A 21,142-nucleotide genomic window follows, 5' to 3' on the forward strand; every position below is an offset into this window, starting at 1 on the left:
AAAATTTGGAATTCAGAATTGTATATGATATTCAAATAGAAGGGGTACGACTGCAAGGAAATATATAGTGAATCATCATGATTCTTTCCTTGCCAGAATTTATGGCAGATCCTACAGTTTAGACAATCTCAAAACCTTGTGCTTATCGAGAAGGGTCTCCCCATTCAGTTTTTCCTGAGGGGTAAGTGGTTATGTATTGATTCTCAAAATTTGATTTGAATACTGTTGGTAATTTGTAAGAGTCTTGCAGTTTTGATCTTGGCAAAAATTAGTAAATTGACTATTATATTATATAAAACCTCGACATTAGCTTATTGTTTCTCACTAAAAGCAATACCATTCTCTGGTGAATTTGGCCCATCTCTGTCTCTGTTCATTGTCTTGAAGTCTTGGTGTTCCTGCTTATCTGTGTCTCTTGTCTTTGTGCATATGTGAGTTGCCTCTAGTTTGCATAGGTGGTAGCAGGCATGAGTGTGATATGTAGTTTATGATTGTCTTTAACCTCACCATTGCAAGTCCCAAATATTGTTATGAACAGAATGCAAATAAAGTCTTAAAGTTATGAGATGATATGGTATTGATAATTGACTTTAATTTAAAGGGACTGGTAAAGGATATGTAGGTGCTTTTCTAATCAGAGTCCAGAAGGTAGATATATGGTTAGAGAATCCCAAGGGAGAAACTAGCCAGCTCTTCTCTGCCTTCCCCAAAGTTAGATCAAGAGTTTGTATTAAATTACATATGTGGGCCGGGCGCGGTGGCTCAAGCCTGTAATCCCAGCACTTTGGGAGGCCGAGACGGGCGGATCACGAGGTCAGGAGATCGAGACCATCCTGGCGAACACGGTGAAACCCCGTCTCTACTAAAAAATACAAAAAACTAGCCGGGCGCGGTGGCGGGCGCCTGTAGTCCCAACTACTCGGGAGGCTGAGACAGGAGAATGGCGTGAACCCGGGAGGCGGAGCTTGCAGTGAGCTGAGATCCGGCCACTGCACTCCAGCCTGGGTGGCAGAGCGAGACTCCGTCTCAAAAAAAAAAAAAAAAAAATTACATATGTGATGATATTAAGGCATTAATACCTTTTGGGGTGTGATAATGATATTATGGTTGTTTGTTTATTTATTTATTGAGAGAGGGTCTTGCTCTGTCACCCAGGCTGAAGTGAAGTGGTACAATTATAGCTCACTGTAGCCTGGTACTCTTGGGCTTAAACGATCTTCCCACCTCAGCCAACTATGTAGCTGAGACTACAGGTGTATGCCACTGCACCCAGTTAATTTTTTTTTTTTTTTTTTTTTGTAGAAACAAGGTCTTGCCTTGTTGCCCAGGCTGGTCTCAAACTCCTGGCTTTAAGCCATCCTCCCAAAGTGCTGGGATTATAGGCGTGAGCCACAGTGCCCAGCCTTATGGTTATGTTTCAGAGAAAACGTTTTTATTTTTTAGAGATATATTTTGAAATATTTATAAATGAAAAATGTTTGGCACTTGTTACACAATGATCTGAGAGTAAGTGGGTGGGTGGTATAGATGAAATAAGATTGGCCACAGGTTGATAATTGTTGAAGTTGAATGATAAATAAAAGGAGTTGATTTAGCTCTTCTGTCTACCCTTGTATGTTTGAAGTGTTCTACAATAAAATGTTAAAATCCTGTGTTATTTTTGGGTGCCAAAAGGGTAAAATGTTTCTCCCCTCTTGAAAGACAACTTTCAACATTCTTTTGAATACACAAAACCAAGTGAACGTTCTCTTTTCCAGTAGTCAGTGATCCTCAAGGACTAGCTCCCTTAACTTACTTACAGAGGGTAGTGTTTACAAAGAAGCCAGACTGGCCAATTAAGTTCTGTGATTCCCTGGAGATGTAGCGAAAGTAGTGATTATGAGAGCCAAAATGATGAGTGATTTGGGAAGTTCAGATCGAGAAGAGAAACCCTAAGAAAAGAGTTAATGGCAGGGTGTAAAGTTTGTCACATCTTTGCAGAAGGTATTGCAGGGATGAAGTGGGCTGCCTACTGGAGCACTTTCCAAAGACCTTGAGCTCAAAAAGCACCACAATTAGTGACAACCTTTCTCCTTAATCCTCACCTTCTTTACTCATGACTTCTTTTAGATATAAGACTAGGAAATCCTGAGAGAGAAAAAAACAGCTGTTTCCCACTTAAAGACAAGAGTCTGTTTTAGGGGAAAAAATACTTAAGCAACAGCTGCATTTGTAGATGCCGAAGCACAAAGACTTTCTGTTTTTATGGCACTTCTTTCTTACTTACATGGCTTTTACTAATCCAAATAATTATGTGCTTATGTGGATAGAATTGTTTGCTGCTTAATCAAGAGAGGTGGGTGGGGAAGCACCTGCTTTTAGTCATTAAAGTCTTGTTGCTTTTGTACTGCATCCAAGAAACTAGTTAACAGACAAAAAGTGATTTGCCTTTTCCTGAGAATGAAAAGGAAGACCTCTTTGGTTTCACCCTGTGAAGAAGAGCAGAGAGAAACTCCAAGGTGGATTTTCTCTACTTGTTGAAATGGAACCATCAGGGACCCCACAGGAAAAGTGATTCTTGGGTTTTGTTTCTTCCTGCCCTTTCTCCCTGCCTGTCATAGAACTCAGCAATTGGAAGAATACCAGTTTTTGTTCCTTATTGGTGCTGCCACCTGTTCTTACTGCTGAACTAAATGTTCTTGGCTTTCTTTGGTGTGAACAGGATCTCCCTCTGGGAAAGGTGGGAGGAGGGTGAAAAAGAGAACGGGAGGAGGCCCATTCCAGTCCCTGTGCTCATGTGAGAGGGACACACAGAGGTTAGTGTGCTGCTCTAACAGAGGGGCTTTGTGCTACAGCTTCTTCCAGAGCTCCACAGATGCATGCTGGGCGGGCTCAGTCAGCTTTACCCCTAATACACTTGCTTCTTCCTAACAATAGCAGAGCAAGACTGACAACAATAATTAAAATAAGAGAATAAAGAAGATGTAGTCAGAGGCCATTCTGAATGCATTCAGATTCTCAGTGTGTATGAGGAAGGCTGCCTGTAATTAAGAGGTGAGAAAAGATTATATCATAGAGACGTTGATACCACTGAACTGAGGAGCCAGATCTATTGTTACAGACCCGCTCTGGGTGCAGTTAGAGCTCTGACCTTAAGACCTTTCCCTTTCTGTACTAAAACCCTTGTTATCTAGGTCATGGGAAATATGCCTCCTTTGAATGGGAGAAACAGAATAGAGAATAGGAAAAAGTGTAGTTCTTCCTACTCAGATCTCAGCGACTGAGGAAGTAGCTCAAGGTAGAAGCATCTGACTCAGATCCCTTCTTTCAGCATAGGACAGTGACAGACAGTCTCTTTAGCAACCTGAAATGACTCCTAAATAGAATAATAATAATAATACCTAACATTTAGCATTTATCACACTGACAAGGATTAGTCTAAGATATATACATTTATATCCTTTTTTTTTTTTTTTTTTTGAGACGGAGTCTGGCTTTGTCATCCAGGCTGGAGTGCAGTGGCCGGATCTCAGCTCACTGCAAGCTCCGCCTCCCGGATTTACGCCGTTCTCCTGCCTCAGCCTCCCGAGTAGCTGGGACTACAGGCGCCCGCCACCTCGCCTGGCTAGTTTTTGTATTTTTTGGTAGAGACGGGGTTTCACCGTGTTCGCCAGGATGGTCTCGATCTCCTGACCTCGTGATTCGCCTGTCTTGGCCTCCCAAAGTGCTGGGTTTACAGGCTTGAGCCACTGCGCCCGGCCTATATCCTTTTTTGTTTGTTTTTTTTCCTGAGACGGAGTCTCAGTCTCGCTTTATCACCCAGGCTGGAGTACAAGTGATCTCAGTTCACTGCAGCCTCCTGCTTCAGCCTCCCGCTTCAGCCTCCCGAGTAGCTGGGATTACAGGTGATTGCCACCACACCTGGCTAATTTTTGCATTTTTAGTAGAGATAGAATTTCACAATACTGGCCAAGCTGATCTCGAATTCCTGACCTTAGGTAATCCTCCCGACTTAGCCTCCCAAAGTGCTGGGATCACAGGTGTGGGCCACCACGCCTGGCTGATATATATCTTATATATATGTGTGTGTGTGTGTGTGTGTGTGTACTCATTTAATCCTCAAATAACCCTAGGCAGTAAATACTGTTTTTTCTTTTTTTCTTTTTTTTTTGAGACGGAGTCTTGCTCTATCGCCCAGGCTGGAGTGCAGTGGCACGATCTCGGCTCACTGCAACCTCCGCCCCCTAGGTTCAAGCAGTTCTCCTGTCTCAGCCTCCCGAGTAACTGGGACTACAGGTACTCACCACAACACCTGGCTAATTTTTGCATTTTTAGTAGAGATGGGATTTCACCATATTGGTCAGGCTGGTGTAAATGCTGTTATTAAACTCTCTTTTAAAAGAGAAACTGAGGCCTAAAGAAGTTAAATAACTTACCCAAGATCATATAGCTGAAGTATCAGGGTTGAGATTTTGAACCCATTTTAGCTCCAGAATCCAGTCTGTTAACTATTACACCATACCATCTCTGAGTAGAGTCCTGACTTTTCTCAAACAGGGTCATCTGAGAACCACAGAACACAGAAAGTGATTAGAGTGACTATTTTCTTAATTCTCTCCAAGATGGCATATAGCTAGTGCTACGCATAGGAGAGTTGCTATTTCGTTAGGAACAGTTAAGGCCCTAGAGTATTAGGGCTTAATTCTTGAGGAAATCCAGTTGAAGAAGACTAAAGGGGCCGGAGTTTATAAATTTCAGATTTGTATAGAACTATCCTGGAAATAATTTCCTATTGGTTTGTTTTGGAAACAATTTTGGATTTTGAACAAAGGACCAAACCTCATCCATCGTTTGTTCTGCAATAGAGCCTATGTCAGCAGTAATTTCTTACCAGTAACAATTGAGAAGAGCAACAGGCTGGGATGTAATAGTGGTCACTAAGTTTTGCCAAGCTGGGTTGACCTTTCAACAAATCATGATGTCATCAGGCCACTATGCAATTTGTAAAAGCAGTCACTGCTTTCCCCCCCTTCCTTTTCCTTTGTTTCTCCTTATTTCTCCAAAGGTTCAAAATCCCATGGGTCACTGGACACATATCCAATTATTTAACTGTGGACCTAGATCATTCCTTTTGGTCTAGTTTAAGAGGTTACTAATAGACATTCTTCCCCTTCCAGTAACAAATTATGGAAGGCCCTGCCCTGCCTTTCCTTGACCTTATAATGGACTTGTATATAAATTTCTAAGTTGAGCCAAAATAATGTGGAGTAATTATAACAGATTTCCCTCACAGCTAATTAAAGAATACTAAATATGTATTGCTGGCACTGCCTCCCCCACATCATATGGAGACATTTGTAGGAACATAATAGCAGGTTACACAGTAATCTGTTCTTGAGCTGCTGCAGGAGTAGATATTCAGTATGTATGAGGAGGAAAGGTGCTAGTGAGAGGGCAGAATGAGAAAACAATTTTTTTTTTGAATTGGAGTCTTGCTCTGTTGCCCAGGCTGGAGTGCAGAGGTGCAATCTCGGCTCACTGCAAGCTCTGCCTCCCAGGTTCACGTCATTCTCTTGCCTCAGCCTATTAATACTAATAGGGCTGGGCGCAGTGACTCATGTCTGTAATCCCAGCACTTTTAGAGGCCAAGGTGAGAGGATTGCATGAGCCCAGGAGTTTGAGACCAGCCTGGACAATATGGTGAGACCCCATCTCTTACAAAACAGTTGAAAAGTTAGCGGTGTGTGGTGTGGTGCATGCCTGTAGTCCCATTTACTCAGGAGATTGAGGCTGCAGTGAGCCATGTTCATGCCACTGCACTCCAGCTTGTGTGACAAAGCAAGACCCTGTTCAAAAAAAGACAACAAAAGCACACACAAAAAACCAACTAAACAAAAAACCCACAAATCTACACAAAAGTATCCTATGTATTATTTAGGGATATATATATAAAACTATTAAAAACAAGATTATACAACAAATTTATGATATGAGTGGCTGGTAGAGAGTGGGGCAGTCTTAAACAGGACTTTGGCATTATCTGTAGATGAAAGTAAACATGATAGAATGTTTATTTCTGGGTATTAGACTCAAAGATTTTTGTTGTATTAGTCTTTGTACTTTTTGGTAATTTTATATTAGCTGAAAATTTTAAAAGAAAGGGGGTCAAGATTCATAGGATGAACCCCCAGAAAATAATTTGTTGATATGTTTATATGTATTTTTTCTTTTTTTACCTAACCCATCTACTTCTGTCTGTATTAGAGGAAGAAGAAATGAGGTAACTGCATTACATTAATTCATGACAGTGGTTTCTCCTAATGTGTCCTTGGCATCACACTCAGATGAAGGAATGAGGATATTTATTAGCACAGATCATGCCCTTCATTCTGACTCTTGATTTTATTTTTAATTACTAACTGCAAGCATGTCAACCCATGGGAAGCACATTTGGTTTCATAGCTATCATCATGGAGATGCTAGCATGACAGACTAGGATGTATAGTAGTTTAATAACAGCATTGCACTTTTTCTCTTGTCTAACCTCTTCCTACAGGGAATCTTTAACCAGTTTCAGTGTAGTAGTGAAAAAGTGCTTCCATCTGACACTCTCCGCAGTGCTCTGGCAAAGACTTTCCAGGATGAACAACGTTTCCAGCTGGGAATTATGGATGATGCTGCAGAGTGCTTTGTAAGTGCTGGCCTCTGACCCTTTTTGATATGGGGTGGGGCTGCTGATGGTCTCCATCAGGGACTGGCTACTTTATGGTGGAATTTACTGTGTCGTTATCTCTAGTTAGAACTAGGAGTTTCTCTGATTTTTCAGGGATCTAAAATGTCTTTATTATAGCAGTGTGTTATTATTTTTCCTTTAGGCTGGTGGTTTTGTGCTTGTCATTGCATAAAATATCAGCTTTCACCTTCAGAGGATCCAAGGCTCATTAAAATACAAATTGCTGGGCTGTACCCCCAGAGCTTCTGATACAGTAGGCCTAGTGGAGGGGTCTCTGAATATCTGTATCTAACAGGTTCCTAAGTAATGCTGATACTGATGCTGCTCCTCCATTTCTAAAGATAATTAATCAGGGAATAACTGAGTCCCTAGCATAAGTGTGATGTGCTAGATAGATAGCTACATTGCCCCCAGTGCCCCTCACTCTTCTGAACTCTGTGTTCTATCCGTCAGCCTTTAAAAGACTCTCTGTACATCCATTTAGAAAATTTGAGGCTGGGCACAGTGGCTCACACCTGTAATCCCAGCACTTTGGGAGGCCAAGGCAGGTGGATCTCAAGGTCTGGAGTTCAAGACCAGCCTGGCCAACATAGTGAAACCCCATCTCTACTAAAAATACAAAAATTAGCCAGGCATGGTGGTGGGTGCCCATAGTCCCAGCTACTTGGGAGGCTGAGGCAAGAGAATCACTTGAACCTGGGAGGAGGAGGTTGTAGTGAGCCTGGATTGCACCAATGCACTCCAGCCTGGGCGACACAGCGAGACTCTGTCTCAAAAAAAAAAAAAAAAAAAAAAAAAAAGAAAAGAAAATTTAACAGTGATATATATCTCATCACAGGATAAAATGTGGCCCCAAATCAGAGGTGCTCCTGAGGAACTGGATCACTGATATATTACTCGTGGGAATGTAAAGCGGTATAGCTACTCTGGAAAACAGTTTGGCAGTTTCTTAAAAAGCTAGACATGTAAAGTACCATATGATCTAGCAGTTACATTCCTGGACATGTATCCCACAGAAACGAAAACTTATATTAAAACAAAACCTGTTTATGAATGTTCATAGAAGTGTTATTCATAATAGTAAAAAACTGGAAACAACCCAAATGTCCTTCAGTGAGTAGATGGCTAAACAAAAGATAGTACTTCTGTACCGTGAAGAACTATGTAGCAATACAAAGCATTAAGTATTTTTATAAAAATAAAAATAAACTATTGATTTACACGACTTGGACAGATCTCAAGGGAATTACGCTAAGTGTAAAATGCAATATCAAAAGATTATATGCTGGCCTGGGCGCGGTGGCTCACTCCTATAATCCCAGCACTTTGGAAAGCCAAGGCGGGCGGATCACTTGAGGTCAGGAGTTCGAGAACAGCCTGGTCAACATGGTGAAATGCTGTCTCTACTAAAAATACAAAACTTGGCCGGGCGCGGTGGCTCAAGCCTGTAATCCCAGCACTTTGGGAGGCCGAGGCAGGTGGATCACAAGGTCAGGAGATCGAGACCATCCTGGCTAACATGGTGAAACCCCGTCTCTACTAAAAATACAAAAAACTAGCCGGGCGTGGTGGCGGGCGCCTGTAGTCCCAGCTACTCGGAGGCTGAGGCAGGAGAATGGCGTGAACCCGGGAGGCGGAGCTTGCAGTGAGCCGAGATCGCGCCACTGCACTCCAGCCTGGGTGACACAGCGCGAGACTCCGTCTCAAAAAAAAAAAAAAAAAAACAAAACAAAAAACAAAAAAAAAAAACTTAGCCAGACATGGTGGTGCATACCTGTAATCCCAGCTACTCAGGAGGCTGAGGCACGAGAATCGCTTGAACCTGGGAGGTAGAGGTTGCAGTGAGCTGAGATCACTACTGCACTCCTGCCCGGGCGACAGAGCCAGACTGTGTCTCAAAAAAAAGGTTATGTGGTATATGATCCCATTTATATAACGTTCTTGAAATAAAATGATGGAGATGAGAGAAGACATTAGTGATTTCTACAGGTTAGGGTTGGGTTTGGACAGGTAAGGCTCTAAATGGCTAGCATGAGGGAGCCTTGTGATGGAACTGGTCTATATCTTGATAAAATGGCACAGAGCTATACATACTCACACACAAATGAATGCATGTAAAACTGGTGAAATCTGAATAAAGTCTGGATTCTATCAATGTCCGTTTCCTGGTATAGTTATCAAAGATGTGCCGGGCGTGGTGGCTCACACCTGTAATCCCAGCACATTGGAAGGCTGGGGCGGGCAGATCATGAAGTCAGGAGATCGAGACCATCCTGGCTAACACGGTGAAACCCCGTCTCTACTAAAAATACAAAAAGTTAACCAGGTGTGGTGGCGGGCGCCTGTAGTCCCAGCTACTTGGGAGGCTGAGGCAGAGGAATGGCATGAACCCGGGAGGCGGAGCTGGCAGTGAGCTGAGATCGAGCCACTACACTCCAGCTGGGACGACAGAGCGAGACTCATCTCAAAAAAAAAAAAAAAGAAAAACAAAGATGTTACTGTTGGAGGAAGCTGGGTGAAGGATACGGGGGATCTCCTGTACATTTTTGAAATTCGCTATGAATTTATAATTATTTTAAACTAAAAAGTTAAAAAAATCAAAATATTCCTACTTTCCAGAAAGGTTGCTGTTTCTCTGGGTAAGCTGCTTACCAATTTATGTATTTGTCTGTTAAATATTGTTGGTGTACTGCTTTTGTTCTTTCACTGTCAGGAAAACCTCCTGATGAGAATTCACTTCCACATTGCTGATGAAACCAAAGAGGATATATGTACTGCCCAACACTGCATTTCCCATCAGAAATTTGCAATGACATTGTTTGAGCAGGTGAACTCTAGCTCCATCTTTTTTTTGACCTTTGTTCAAGAACACTTTATCCTGGGATGTGGGGTGTTAAATGGGTGCCAAAACAGTTCCTGACTATGGTTGCTTGGTTTTGCCTTTTTCTCTTTGGCCCAGTGTGTTTGTACTAGCTGTGGTGCCACTTCTGATCCGCTGCCTTTCATCCAGATGGTACATTATATCTCCACCACTTCCCTTTGGTGAGTCTTACAAGATTTTCTGTTGTGCCTTTAGGCATTCCTCTAGTTGATTGGACATTTTTTTTTTTTTTTTTTTGGAGACAGAGTCTTACTCTGTCGCCCAGACTGGAGTGCAGTGGCGTAATCTCAGCTTACTGCAACCTCCGCCTCCCGGTTTCAAGTGATTCTCCTGCCTCCACCTCCCAAGTAGCTGAGACTTCCAGCTATTTCCACAAATAGTACACACCCCACTAATTTTTTTGTATTTTTAGTAGGATGGTGTTTCACCACGTTGGTCAGGCTTGGTCTTGAACTCCTGACCTCAAATAATCTACCTGCCTTGGCCTCCCAAAGTGCTGGGATTACAGGCGTGAGCCACGGTGCCTGGCCTATTGAACTTTAATTGAAGACATTCAAATAATTTTATATCCTGGCCGGGCATGGTGGCTCATTCCTATAATCCTAGCACTTTGGGAGGCCCAGGTGGGCAGATCACTTGAGGCCAAGAGTTCGAGACCAGTCTGGCCAACATGACAAAACCCTGTCTCTACTAAAAATGTCAAAAATTAGCCAGGCGTGGTTGCATGTGCCTGTAATCCCAGCTATTCTGGAGGCTGAGGCATGAGAATTACTTGAACCCAGGAGGCAGAGGTTTCAGTGAGCTGAGATTGAGCCCCTGCACTCCAGCCTGGGTAACAGAGCGAGACCATGTCCCAAAAAAACCACCACCACCACCACTACCACCAAAAACACAAATAGTTTTATATCCTCATTGCTGAGTCTGTGCTATATTGTAGGAATGCAGAACAGTAATTTAAAAATAACTTTTGTTCACCTTTCCTCTCCCATCCCTCCCCATTTCTTAGGCTCAGTACTGGCAAGCGAAGTGGGAGGAGGAGTGGGGATTCTATGAGTACCAGGTAGAGGTACTCACTGTGTTTATGGGACACTGAGCCTGGTCAGGGGCTTTGGTATAGTGGGCAGAGGAGGAAAGTCAAACGTGTGAGTTAGGAATTTACATTAATGTTTGATTTAGCAGTAACTAAGTACAAATCATCATTCCCCTTCTATTCCCCATCTCGAAGCAATCAGGCTATTTGTATGCTGGAAAGACGAGAGAAACCTTCACCAAGCATGTTTGGTGAGCTGCTGCAGAATGCCAGCACTATGGGGGATCTGCGGAACTGTCCAGTGAGTTAAATCAGGGGTGGGGCTTGGAGTGGGAAAGGGAACCGTCGATCAGTGGGATTGAGGCAAAGCCAGTGGGAAACATGTTGAACTAGCCTTGTATGTGTATTTCAGAGCAACTGTGGAGAGAGGATCAGGATTCGCCGTGTGTTGATGAATGCTCCACAGATTATCACGATTGGGCTGGTATGGGACTCAGACCACTCAGACTTAGCAGAAGATGTTATCCACAGCCTGGGAACCTGCCTTAAGCTGGGTGATGTGAGTGTTAGTTACCTTTATCTCTCACTTTGAGTTCTTGTGTCTTAGTATTGCTTAGGAGCAGTGAGCACTAGACAAACAGGTATGTCCTAGATGACAAGTATTATAATGTTTTGGACAGATAAACTTGTTTATTTGTGTACAGATACCCGTGCATGCAGGTATGTGCTCATATACCTCCTTTTATAGGTGGCAAAGGTTTTTTAAGAAGAAATGGGATGACTTGGCCTTGAAAGACAGGGTAGGCAGAGCTTAGCTACTGATAAAAATAAATCAGTAATTCAAAGAGTTATTGTATGTTCTATTTATTGTTAGTTTATATGAGTATAGAGTAGGGAAGGGTATTCAACCATGGGAGGCAGTAAGGTCCAAAGAGGGGCATTCCTGACTAGAACTGGTATAGTAGGTGAAGAAGTTAAAAGTTGGTGACCTGCGCCCAAAAATATGAAATTCACAGTGTGGAACCAATGTCTGGGATAATCTTGTGACTGAAGAGGGCCTTTGTTACTGTTTTTTAATGTCATTAAGCCATGATTGAGAATAAATGAACTTTCTGGGATCTTATTTTAGGTTTTCTTCCCAAGGAATCTTACTTGAGTAGGCTGTGCACAATAAAATCTCCATTTTTCACCAGCACCTACCTGTAGACCTAGCTACTCAGGAGGTTGAGGTGGGGGGATTGCTTAAGGAGTTCAAGGCTTTAGTGTGCAATGATCCTGCCTGTGACTAGCCACTACATTCTAGCCCAGGCAGCATGTCAAGACCCTGTCTCTTAAAAACAAAAACAATCATTTCTTTTTTTTTTTTTTTTTTGAGATAAAGTCTTGCTGTGTCGCCCAGACTAGAGTGCAGTGGCGCAATCTCCGCTCACTGCAAGCTCCGCCTCCCAGGTTCATGCCATTCTCCTGCCTCAGCCTGCCCAGTAGCTGGGACTACAGGTGCCCGCCACCACACCTGGCTAATTTTTTGTATTTTTAGTAGAGACGGGGTTACACTGTGTTAGCCAGGATGGTCTCGATCTCCTGACCTCATGATCTGCCCGCCTCAGCCTCCCAAAGTGCTGGGATTACAGGCGTGAGCCACCGCGCCTGGCGTCAAAAACAATCATTTATTCTAAATTTCTTGACCTACATATTCTGTACTGTTCTTTTTTTTTTTTTTTAAAACTTATCACTAACTTGAAGCTCAAGGTTTAATTTTCATGATTGTTTTTTCAACCAAATAGGTTCCTCAAGGCCAGAATCCTTTCCTTCAATTTTTTTTTAAAATATGTCTCTTAGCTCTTAGGACTGTGTTGGGCAGCTAGGAATTGAAATGCTGATAATGAGCATGGCTGTATTGCTCTACTTAGGTTATTAACAAGAAAATTTTATTTGTGGGATCAGCTGATAAAAAAAACTTTTGGAAGTAGGCAGGTAGATAGGGTTTTGCTTTGTTTTGTTTTGTTTGTTTGTTTTTTGAGAGGGAGTCTCGCTCTGTGCCAGGCTGGAGTGCAGTGGCACGATCTCGGCTCACTGCAACCTCCACCTCCCGGTTCAAGAGATTCTCCTACCTCAACCTTCTGAGTAGCTGGGACTACGGGTGTGCGCCACCACCCCCAGCTAATTTTTGTATTCTTAGTAGAGACGTGGTTTCACCATTTTGGCCAGGATGGTCTCGATCTCTTGACCTCGTGGTCCTCCACCTCGGCCTCCCAAAGTGCTGGGATTACAGATGCGAACCACCACGCCCAGCCAGTTTTTGTTTTTGTTTTTTTTTTTTTTTTTGAGATGGGAGTCTCGCTCTGTCGTGGGGCTGGAGTGCTGTGGCACGATCTTGGCTCACTGCAAGCTCCACCTCCTGGGTTCAAGCAATTCTCGTGCCTCAGCCTTCCGAGTAGCTGGGATTACAGGCGCCCGCCACCACGCCCGGCTAATTTTTTTGTATTTTTAGTAGAGGCGGGGTTTCCCCATGTTGGTCGGGCTGGTCTCAAACTCCTGACCTCAGGTATCTGCCCACCTTGGCTTCCCAAAGTGCCAGGATTACAGGTGTGAGCCACTGCACCTGGCCGGTTGTTTTTTTTTTTTTAATCCAACTTTCCTGGCTCCTCTTATGATAGGCCCTGATAAGAAAATTATTGAAAGATATGAAGAAAGATCATCACCATACCAGTTTACTGGCCACTATCTGTCTTGCTTTTCCTTTTTGTCTGTTTAGGTTAATTTTTTTCTTTCTTTCTTTTTCTTTTTTAGAGACAGGGTCTTGCTCTGTCATCCAGGCTGGAGTATAGTGGGACAAACAGCTCACTGTAGCACTGACTTCCTGGGCTCAAGTGATCCTCCTGCCTCAGCCTTCTGAGTAGCTGGGACTACAGGTGTGCACCACCATGCCCAGCTAATTTTTTATTTTTTTGTAGAGACAGGATCTGGCTTCATTCTCCAGGCTAATCTTGAACTGCTGGGCTCAAGTGATCCTCTTGGCTTGGCCTCCCAAAGTGCAGGGGTTACAGGCATGAGCCACCATGTCTGGTCAATTTTTTTTTTTTTTTTAAGTTAAAAGAATTATTTTTTTAGAGAGGTTTTTGATTTGCCACCCAGGTTAGAGTGGAGTATGGCACAATTATAGCTTACTGCAGCTTCAAACTCCTGGGCTCAAAGGATCCTCCCACCTCAGCCTCCTGAACAGCTAGCACTTAAGTGTGCACTTACCACACCTGGCTAATTAAAATTTTTTTTTGTAAAAATAGGGTGTTTTTGTTTAGTTTAGTTTTGTTTTATATGATGGAGTCTCACTCTGTTGCCCAGGCTGGAGTGCAGTGTCATGATCTCGGTTCCCTGCAATCTGCCTCCCGGGTTCAAGTGATTCTCCTGCCTCAGCGTCCCAAGTAGCTGGGATTATAGACGTGCACCACCACGCCCAGCTGATTTTTGTATTTTTAGTAGAGATGGGATTTCACTATGTTGGCCAGGCTGCCCTCAAGAGATCTGTTCGCCTCGGCCTCCTGAAGTGTAGGGATTACATGCGTGAGCCACCACGCTGGGCCTAAAGATAGGGTCTTGCTATCTAGTCTAGGCTGTTCCCGAACTCCTGTCCTCAAGTAATTCTCTTACTTTGGCCTCACAAAGTGCTAAAGTTAAGTTCTGATGATTAATCTAAACTAACAAAAATCTTAAACTGAAGGGAAGAGAAGCAAGTCAGTACCTTACTTAAGAAATGTCGATGGAGTCTGCTGAGAGATGATGTGGGAGGGTTGAATATATGACTGTACTTTCTTTTCTCTTCTTTCCCCCCAGCTGTTTTTCAGAGTGACAGATGACCGGGCCAAGCAATCTGAACTGTACTTAGTAGGAATGATCTGTTACTATGGCAAACATTATTCTACATTCTTTTTTCAAACAAAGATTCGCAAATGGATGTATTTTGATGATGCTCATGTTAAGGAGGTAGGAATAGTCAAGCCCTTTTTGAAGTGTTTGGTGACTACAAAAAAAAAAAAAGAATAATTATTTGTCTTTAGTGTTTCATTTTCATAATTTCGAATGGGACCTCCCCACATTTCCATACAACGTATTATATTTATATTTTTATTTTATTTATTTATTTATTTATTTATTTATTTATTTTTGAGATGCAGTCTCACTCTGTCACCCAGGCTGGAGTGCAATAGCTTGGTCTCGGCTCACTGCAACCTCTGCCTCCTGGGTTCAAGCGATTCTCCTGCCTCAGCCTCCTGAGTAGCTGGGACTACATGTGCATGCTACCACACCTGGCTAATTTTTGTATTTTTAGTAGAGATAGAGTTTCACTATGTTTGCCAGGCTGGTCTCGAACTCCGGACCTTGTGATTCGCCTGCCTCAACCTCCCAAAGTGCTGGAATTATAGGCATGAACCACCGTGCCTGGAGTATTTTATATTTTTATATCTGTCTGCCTGTTGAATTTATGAAGGTATCATCTTGTCTTCCCCTGAAGATGGCTAGTTCTTCGAGGATAGGAACAGTGTATCTTCTATTATATCCTCTGAATCCCCTCACCAGGCATTCAGCAGTTTTGTATTTATAGGTGACAAAGTATTTTATTTTATTTTTTGAGATAGGGTCTTCTCATTCTATTACCCAGGCTGGAGTGCAGTGGCATGATAATGGCTCACTGCAGCCTTTATCTTCCAGGTTCAAGCAATCCTCTCACCTTAGTCTCCTGAGTAGTGGCAACTACAGGTGTGTGGTCACCACACTCAGCTAGTTAAAATTTTTTGTTTGTTTTAGAGATGTTACCCAGGCTGGTCTGGAACTCCTGGGCTCAAGTGATCCTCCCTCCTCAGCCTGCCAAGGTGTTGGGATTACAGGCATGAGCCACAGTGCTTGGCCCAAAGTATTTTTTTGAAAGTATAATCTCCTTTTTTTTTTTTTTTTTTTTTCCCCTAGAAAATAGTTTTTCTTCAGTCCTGAGGAGTCAGCTCCTTATGTGGGCTTTGGTGGAGTTCATGGGTCAGCATTCGAAGGTCTAAATCTGGGTGGGGATGTTAGCACCTTTTGGGCTTGAGGAGATTGATTACTGATTACCTTGCTATGAATGGCACAATTCACATAGTAATGTAGCTTTACATACAGCTTAGGAAGCATGTAGGCATCAAATAAATTTACTTCAGAAATGTCTTTGACAGCTGCAGCCTTTACTATGTTTTGAATGAGAAACTTTTTTTTTTTTTTTAGACAGGGTCTTGCTCTGTCACCCAGGTTGGGGTGCAGGGGCATGATCTTGGCTCATTGCAACCTCTGCCTCCCCGGCTTAAGTGATTCTTGTGCCTCAGCCTCCCAAGTAGCTGGGCTTATGGGCGTGCACCATCACGCCTGGCTGATTTTTGTATTTTTAATAGAGAAGGAGTTTCTCCACGTTGGCCAGGCTGGTCTCTAACTCCTGACATTAAGTGATCCACCTGCCTCGGCCTCCCAAAGTGCTGGGATTACAGATGTGAGCCACCGTGCCTGGCCTTGAATGAGAAACTTCTTAATAGCCTTGTCCTTGGGCATGCATCCGGCACAGTTCATGCAGTGAATGGGCTGCACATAGCTGCAGCCCTTTTTTGGCATGCCATGTTCTTTCTTTTCTTTGTCTTCTTGGAAACTAGGACTCCAGAGAGGAATGGTTGTTTGTTGTTATTTGTTTTTTTAATGTGTGTGTTGATTGATTTGAGTAGGAACACTCTAATGCCTCAAATGAGGTTATAAGGTTAATACAAAGTTCAGAATTTCAGATCTTGGAGTTACCAGTGGGTACTACTTTGTGTCGGGGCTGCTGTAAATTATTCTTTGTTATCTTCCTGAAGTGCCCCATCACAGAGTAACATGTGTTTTGGGATAGTTATAAGTCATGTAGGGTTATAATGACAAAGCAGGAAAGTTGATACTGTCTAAACTACAGAGTTTGCGATTGAAGTGGCTTATGTGATCTGCATGAGTTAGGAAGCTGCTTGTGATAAGGTTAGCAGATAAGGAGATAAGGTGTGACTAATCTACACCAATCCACAGACTTTAAGCAGTGTCTTCCACAAATAGTAAAGTGTTTGTCAAATTCCCTTATTCTTTTCTTTGTCTCTTTTTGTATTATTGTAATTTGGGGCAATTTATATAAATTCTTTTAGATTTAGGGTTTTTATTTGAAAATACCCTTACAAAGTAGTAAATATGATTATATTAATATGTGAAGAGCATATAAATGTTTTAATTAAAATAATAACTCAGTTATAAGTTTACTGGACATCTATTATTAACATACCACTATGCTAGTTGTCCAACCCCAAGAGCGGCACATTATCTAAGAAATGTGACTGGTTCAAGCTTAAAATGGGGTGAGTTTGAGGACTGGGTTGAATTGATTCCGTGGCTGTTCTCTTACACTTTTCCACTGTGGTAACAGAGCTGAATCCAGCACAGGGCTAAGGCCGAGAGGTTCAGTTGTCTATTCTAAGCAGTTTGACATTTTATATCCTGCCATTTGCAGACTCTGAAACTGAATGTCATTTGTTCTAAGGCAGTCTGTGAGAGAGTTTCTGTCTGCTCTTCAGCTTCATGAAAGTGATTTTAATATTTGGGAGAAAACTAAGGAAATGCAGATTTCTAGTGAGGGCTTTAATCTGATGTCTGTGAAAAGAAATTGGTCACCAAGGCAGCTGAAGTTCCCTCACATAGCATATCCACCTTTGATAACTTTTATTCCTATTTTACAACTGAGTTGATGGTTCACAGAAATAAAAGTAATTTTATTCATTCTTTTATTCTTCTATAGGATTTTAGTGCTTTCTAAAAGGACTTAGCAAAGGAAAAAAAAAATTTAATAAAAAAAGTGTTAGGTCTGAGATCTTTTTTGCTGCCTTTTTACCCAATTCTTGTCTTTTCATCTCTTTTATTTTCTTTAGAAATATAGAACAGGAAGATATGTTGTGAATTGTGGATATGAAGTATAATTGTCCTGTTCTTTTGGTTGTTTCTGGTTCAGATTGGGCCCAAATGGAAGGATGTGGTGACCAAATGCATCAAGGGGCATTATCAGCCCCTGCTGCTGCTTTATGCAGATCCCCAGGGTACCCCAGTATCCACCCAGGACCTGCCTCCCCAAGCTGAGTTCCATTCATACAGCAGGACATGCTACGACAGTGAAGATTCAGGTGAGCAGCCTGGCTCTTTACCTCTCTTCTCTTCTCACCCCATGTGATCAAACAGTTGGGACTCATACTTAATTATGTCCTTAGCACGTAACCTAGCTTGGAGAAAGAGGATCCATTAGAGGTAAGAAAGAAGTGCCAATCTGTGCTCAAGCCTAACTTGTGCCAGCCTTTATTTCCTTCAGTTGTCAAAAGAGTGTTGAGGATGGCTGATTTTTTAAGCAATTTAACAGTGACTTAATTGAGTTGTTTTATTTGAGCCACTATAAGGCTAGTTATTTTGTTTGGCATGAGATATTTTTGTTTTAAAATTGCAAATGTGTAGCTGGGCAGGGTGATGCATGCCTGTTATCCTAGCTATTTGGGAGGCTGAGGTGGGAGGATCACTTGAACCTGGAGTTTGAGCCTAGCCTGGGCAAAATAGCAAGACTCTGTCTTGGCGGGGGGCGGGGGAGGAATTCCATGTCCAGTAGTGATATTTGTCTGCTTATGAATCACTTTTTCACTTCTAAGTTAATTGTTTAGAACTTAAGTAATGACTTTCTGTAAAAACAATTTTCAGCTTGATGGCTAAAGTTCTAGGATAGCCCACAGAATCTTATAATGTATTTGAGGTATAACCTAATAGTTTTGGCTTGATTTCTGAAAAGGAGGAAGAAATATTATTTTACTCTTCTAGATCTGATACTGGCCCTTAATATAATTTTGAAAGAGAAGATGCTTGACTTTGACATCTTTCTTTCTCCCCTTTGTACCTCCCTCCTGCTTGGTACCTGGTGCTTTCTTCCACCTCTCATACCCCACCCAGACCTGTTCTACCTCTTTTCCCTTCAATCAAATACCCATTTGTCCTATTATACTTATCTCAGCTATCTATTCAGAGGGAAGCAGTCTGACTGAACTAATTTATACTAATGTATTTCATATAAGTAACAGCCCCAATAATTTCTCAGAGACATTAAAAATGCATCTAATATCCATTCAGAAATTTTAAGTGACGTTCTTGGGAGTATAGGAGAAAGATTATGGGATAGGAGAACAACTGACTATGTATGACAGGTTGTCCTGGGACTTTCCATCTAAATATATCCTACTTTTCACAACTTTTTCATTACTTCAGTTTTTTCCCTGATAGACTTTGTAAAACCCTCACAGGTTTTCACAGTGGCAGGCAAAGTGAGGGCTTCAGCAAGGTAGGGAAAGGGATGGGAGGAATTTTACATGTGTCTGGGTGATCTGGAAGTTGGGTGTTGTGAAGAATGGCTCGATGGTATAGCATATCCTTCTCACACTTGTGTCTAGGAAGTTCTTGCCTTATGGAGCTTTGTTGTGTCCATCTCTTTTCCTTCTCTCTGTTACTGTTCTGTTTCCTCACTTTTTGCATATGTGTTTCCTCCTTCCCTCAGGGAGGGAGCCCTCCATCTCAAGTGACACTCGAACAGATTCCTCAACGGAGAGCTATCCCTACAAACATTCCCACCATGAGTCTGTGGTCAGTCACTTCTCTTCTGATTCTCAGGGGACAGTCATCTATAATGTGGAGAATGATTCCATGTCTCAGAGCAGTCGGGACACAGGTAGGGACTTACACAGAGGGTCCTGCTTGCCTGAATCAATTCCTGCATAGATCTCCTAAGAAAAAGAAACTGGGAGGCTGGGCGTGGTGGCTCACGCCTGTAATCCCAGCACTTTGGGAGGCCAAGGCGGGTGGATCACGAGGTAAGGAGATCGAGACCATCCTGGCTAACACAGAGTGAAACCCCGTCTCTGGCTGGGCACGGTGGCTCACGCCTGTAATCCCAGCACTTTGGGAGGCCGAGGCAGGCGGATCACGAGGTCAGGAGATCGAGACCATCCTGGCTAACATGGTGAAACCCCGTCTCTACTAAAAATACAAAAAAATTAGCCGGCTGTGGTGGTGGGCAACTGTAGTCCCAGCTACTCAGGAGGCTGAGGCAGGAGAATGGCGTGAACCTGGGAGGTGGAGCCTGCAGTGAGCGGAGATCACACCACTGCACTCCAGCCCGGGCGACAGAGCGAGACTCCCTGTCAAAAAAAAAAAAAGAAAAAAAAAAAAAGAAACCCTGTCTTTACTAAAAATACAGAAAAAAAATTAGTTGGGCATGGTGGCAGGCACCTGTAGTCCCAGCTACTCAGGAGGCTGAGGCAAGAGAATGGCGTGAACCCAGGAGGCGAAGCTTGCAGTGAGCTGGGATCACGCCACTGCACTCCAGGCTGGGCGACAGAGTGAGACTCAAAAAAGAAGAAAAAGAAACTGGGGCAAGTCAGAAATGTTTGTTATGCAAAGGCAGAATGGCACAGAATTTGGGCAATTGAATGGGATACAAAGAAGCAACACAGTTTTGAATGAACCATGATGCTCCATTGCACATACTCCTGTCAGTAGCAGCATGTCAATAAAGATTGTAATGTGATTATTGACGTGATTATTCTCAAGTCTGCCTTTCTCCTCCTATCCTCTTGATTCCCATGGTATCCCATTAAGCCCCTGTGATCTTGCATATCATCATGTTCTCATGCCAGGCTTTGTCCTAAGTGAAGAGCTTTGATAGAAGGGGCCTATTTATGGGATTGGTGAGGGACAACTGCATGTCAGCTTGCTAAGCTTCCTGAAGGATAGAGAAGCAAAAGAATGAAAGATAATCTATTTGTTATTATGAGTTCCATGCGGAGAATATTCTTGCATTGTTTTGTTTATCTGTAGGAGAGTATACCCATGTCAGAGGAAGAAATCAATACAGGCAAGAACAGTGAATGACTGCTGAGATGAAAAGTTTATTCTGGGAGATAGAATACCTAAGGCATAGAACAGTATCCATATTCTTAGGGACTGTGGGAATTCGTGAGCTCATTGTTTGAGATTGGTGGTTTATAAGCTGGGGGGGCTTTTTTTTTTTAATATCAAGAATTTCAAAGATATTCAAAGCTATATAGAATAGTGTACTGCCCATTCATGTACTCATCACTTAGTTTCAATAATTATAACTCACAGCCAATCTAGTTTTACCTGTACCTTTACCCACTCCTGGATTATTTTGAAGCACATCCCAGGCATTTTATCACATTTTCCATAAATATTTCTTATGTTTGCTGAAACATAAGAAATCACTTTTTAAATGTAGCATTATAACACTTAAAAATAGTAATGATGGGCGGAGCTTGCAGTGAGCTGAGATCCGGCCACTGCACTCCAGCCTGGGCGACAGAGCAAGACTCCGTCTCAAAAAAAAAAAAAAAAAACAAAAAAAAACACCAAAAATAGTAATGATAATTCCTTAAAACTGCTAGGTAACCAATGA

General features: G+C 42.5%; 1 protein-coding gene across 3 annotated transcripts in view; it reads left to right on the plus strand.

The window, feature by feature from the left end:
• Nucleotides 1-21,142, plus strand: part of USP54 (ubiquitin specific peptidase 54) — a 121,226-nt gene that overhangs the window by 68,485 nt on the left and 31,599 nt on the right. For 2 of the 3 annotated variants that reach the window (XM_025397487.1, XM_025397486.1), the window contains 7 exons: nt 6,536-6,670; nt 9,426-9,539; nt 9,672-9,754; nt 10,819-10,924; nt 11,036-11,182; nt 14,455-14,604; nt 17,657-17,825. In XM_025397487.1, the coding sequence (XP_025253272.1) occupies nt 6,536-6,670; nt 9,426-9,539; nt 9,672-9,754; nt 10,819-10,924; nt 11,036-11,182; nt 14,455-14,604; nt 17,657-17,825 (904 nt within the window). Of the gene's footprint in view, nt 1-6,535; nt 6,671-9,425; nt 9,540-9,671; nt 9,755-10,818; nt 10,925-11,035; nt 11,183-14,454; nt 14,605-17,656; nt 17,826-19,228; nt 19,400-21,142 lie in introns of all 3 variants that reach the window. The other variant, XM_025397485.1, reaches the window with a different exon arrangement.

Source organism: Theropithecus gelada, chromosome 9 (assembly GCF_003255815.1).
Source record: "Theropithecus gelada isolate Dixy chromosome 9, Tgel_1.0, whole genome shotgun sequence".
In the NCBI taxonomy this organism is placed as follows: domain Eukaryota; kingdom Metazoa; phylum Chordata; class Mammalia; order Primates; family Cercopithecidae; genus Theropithecus; species Theropithecus gelada.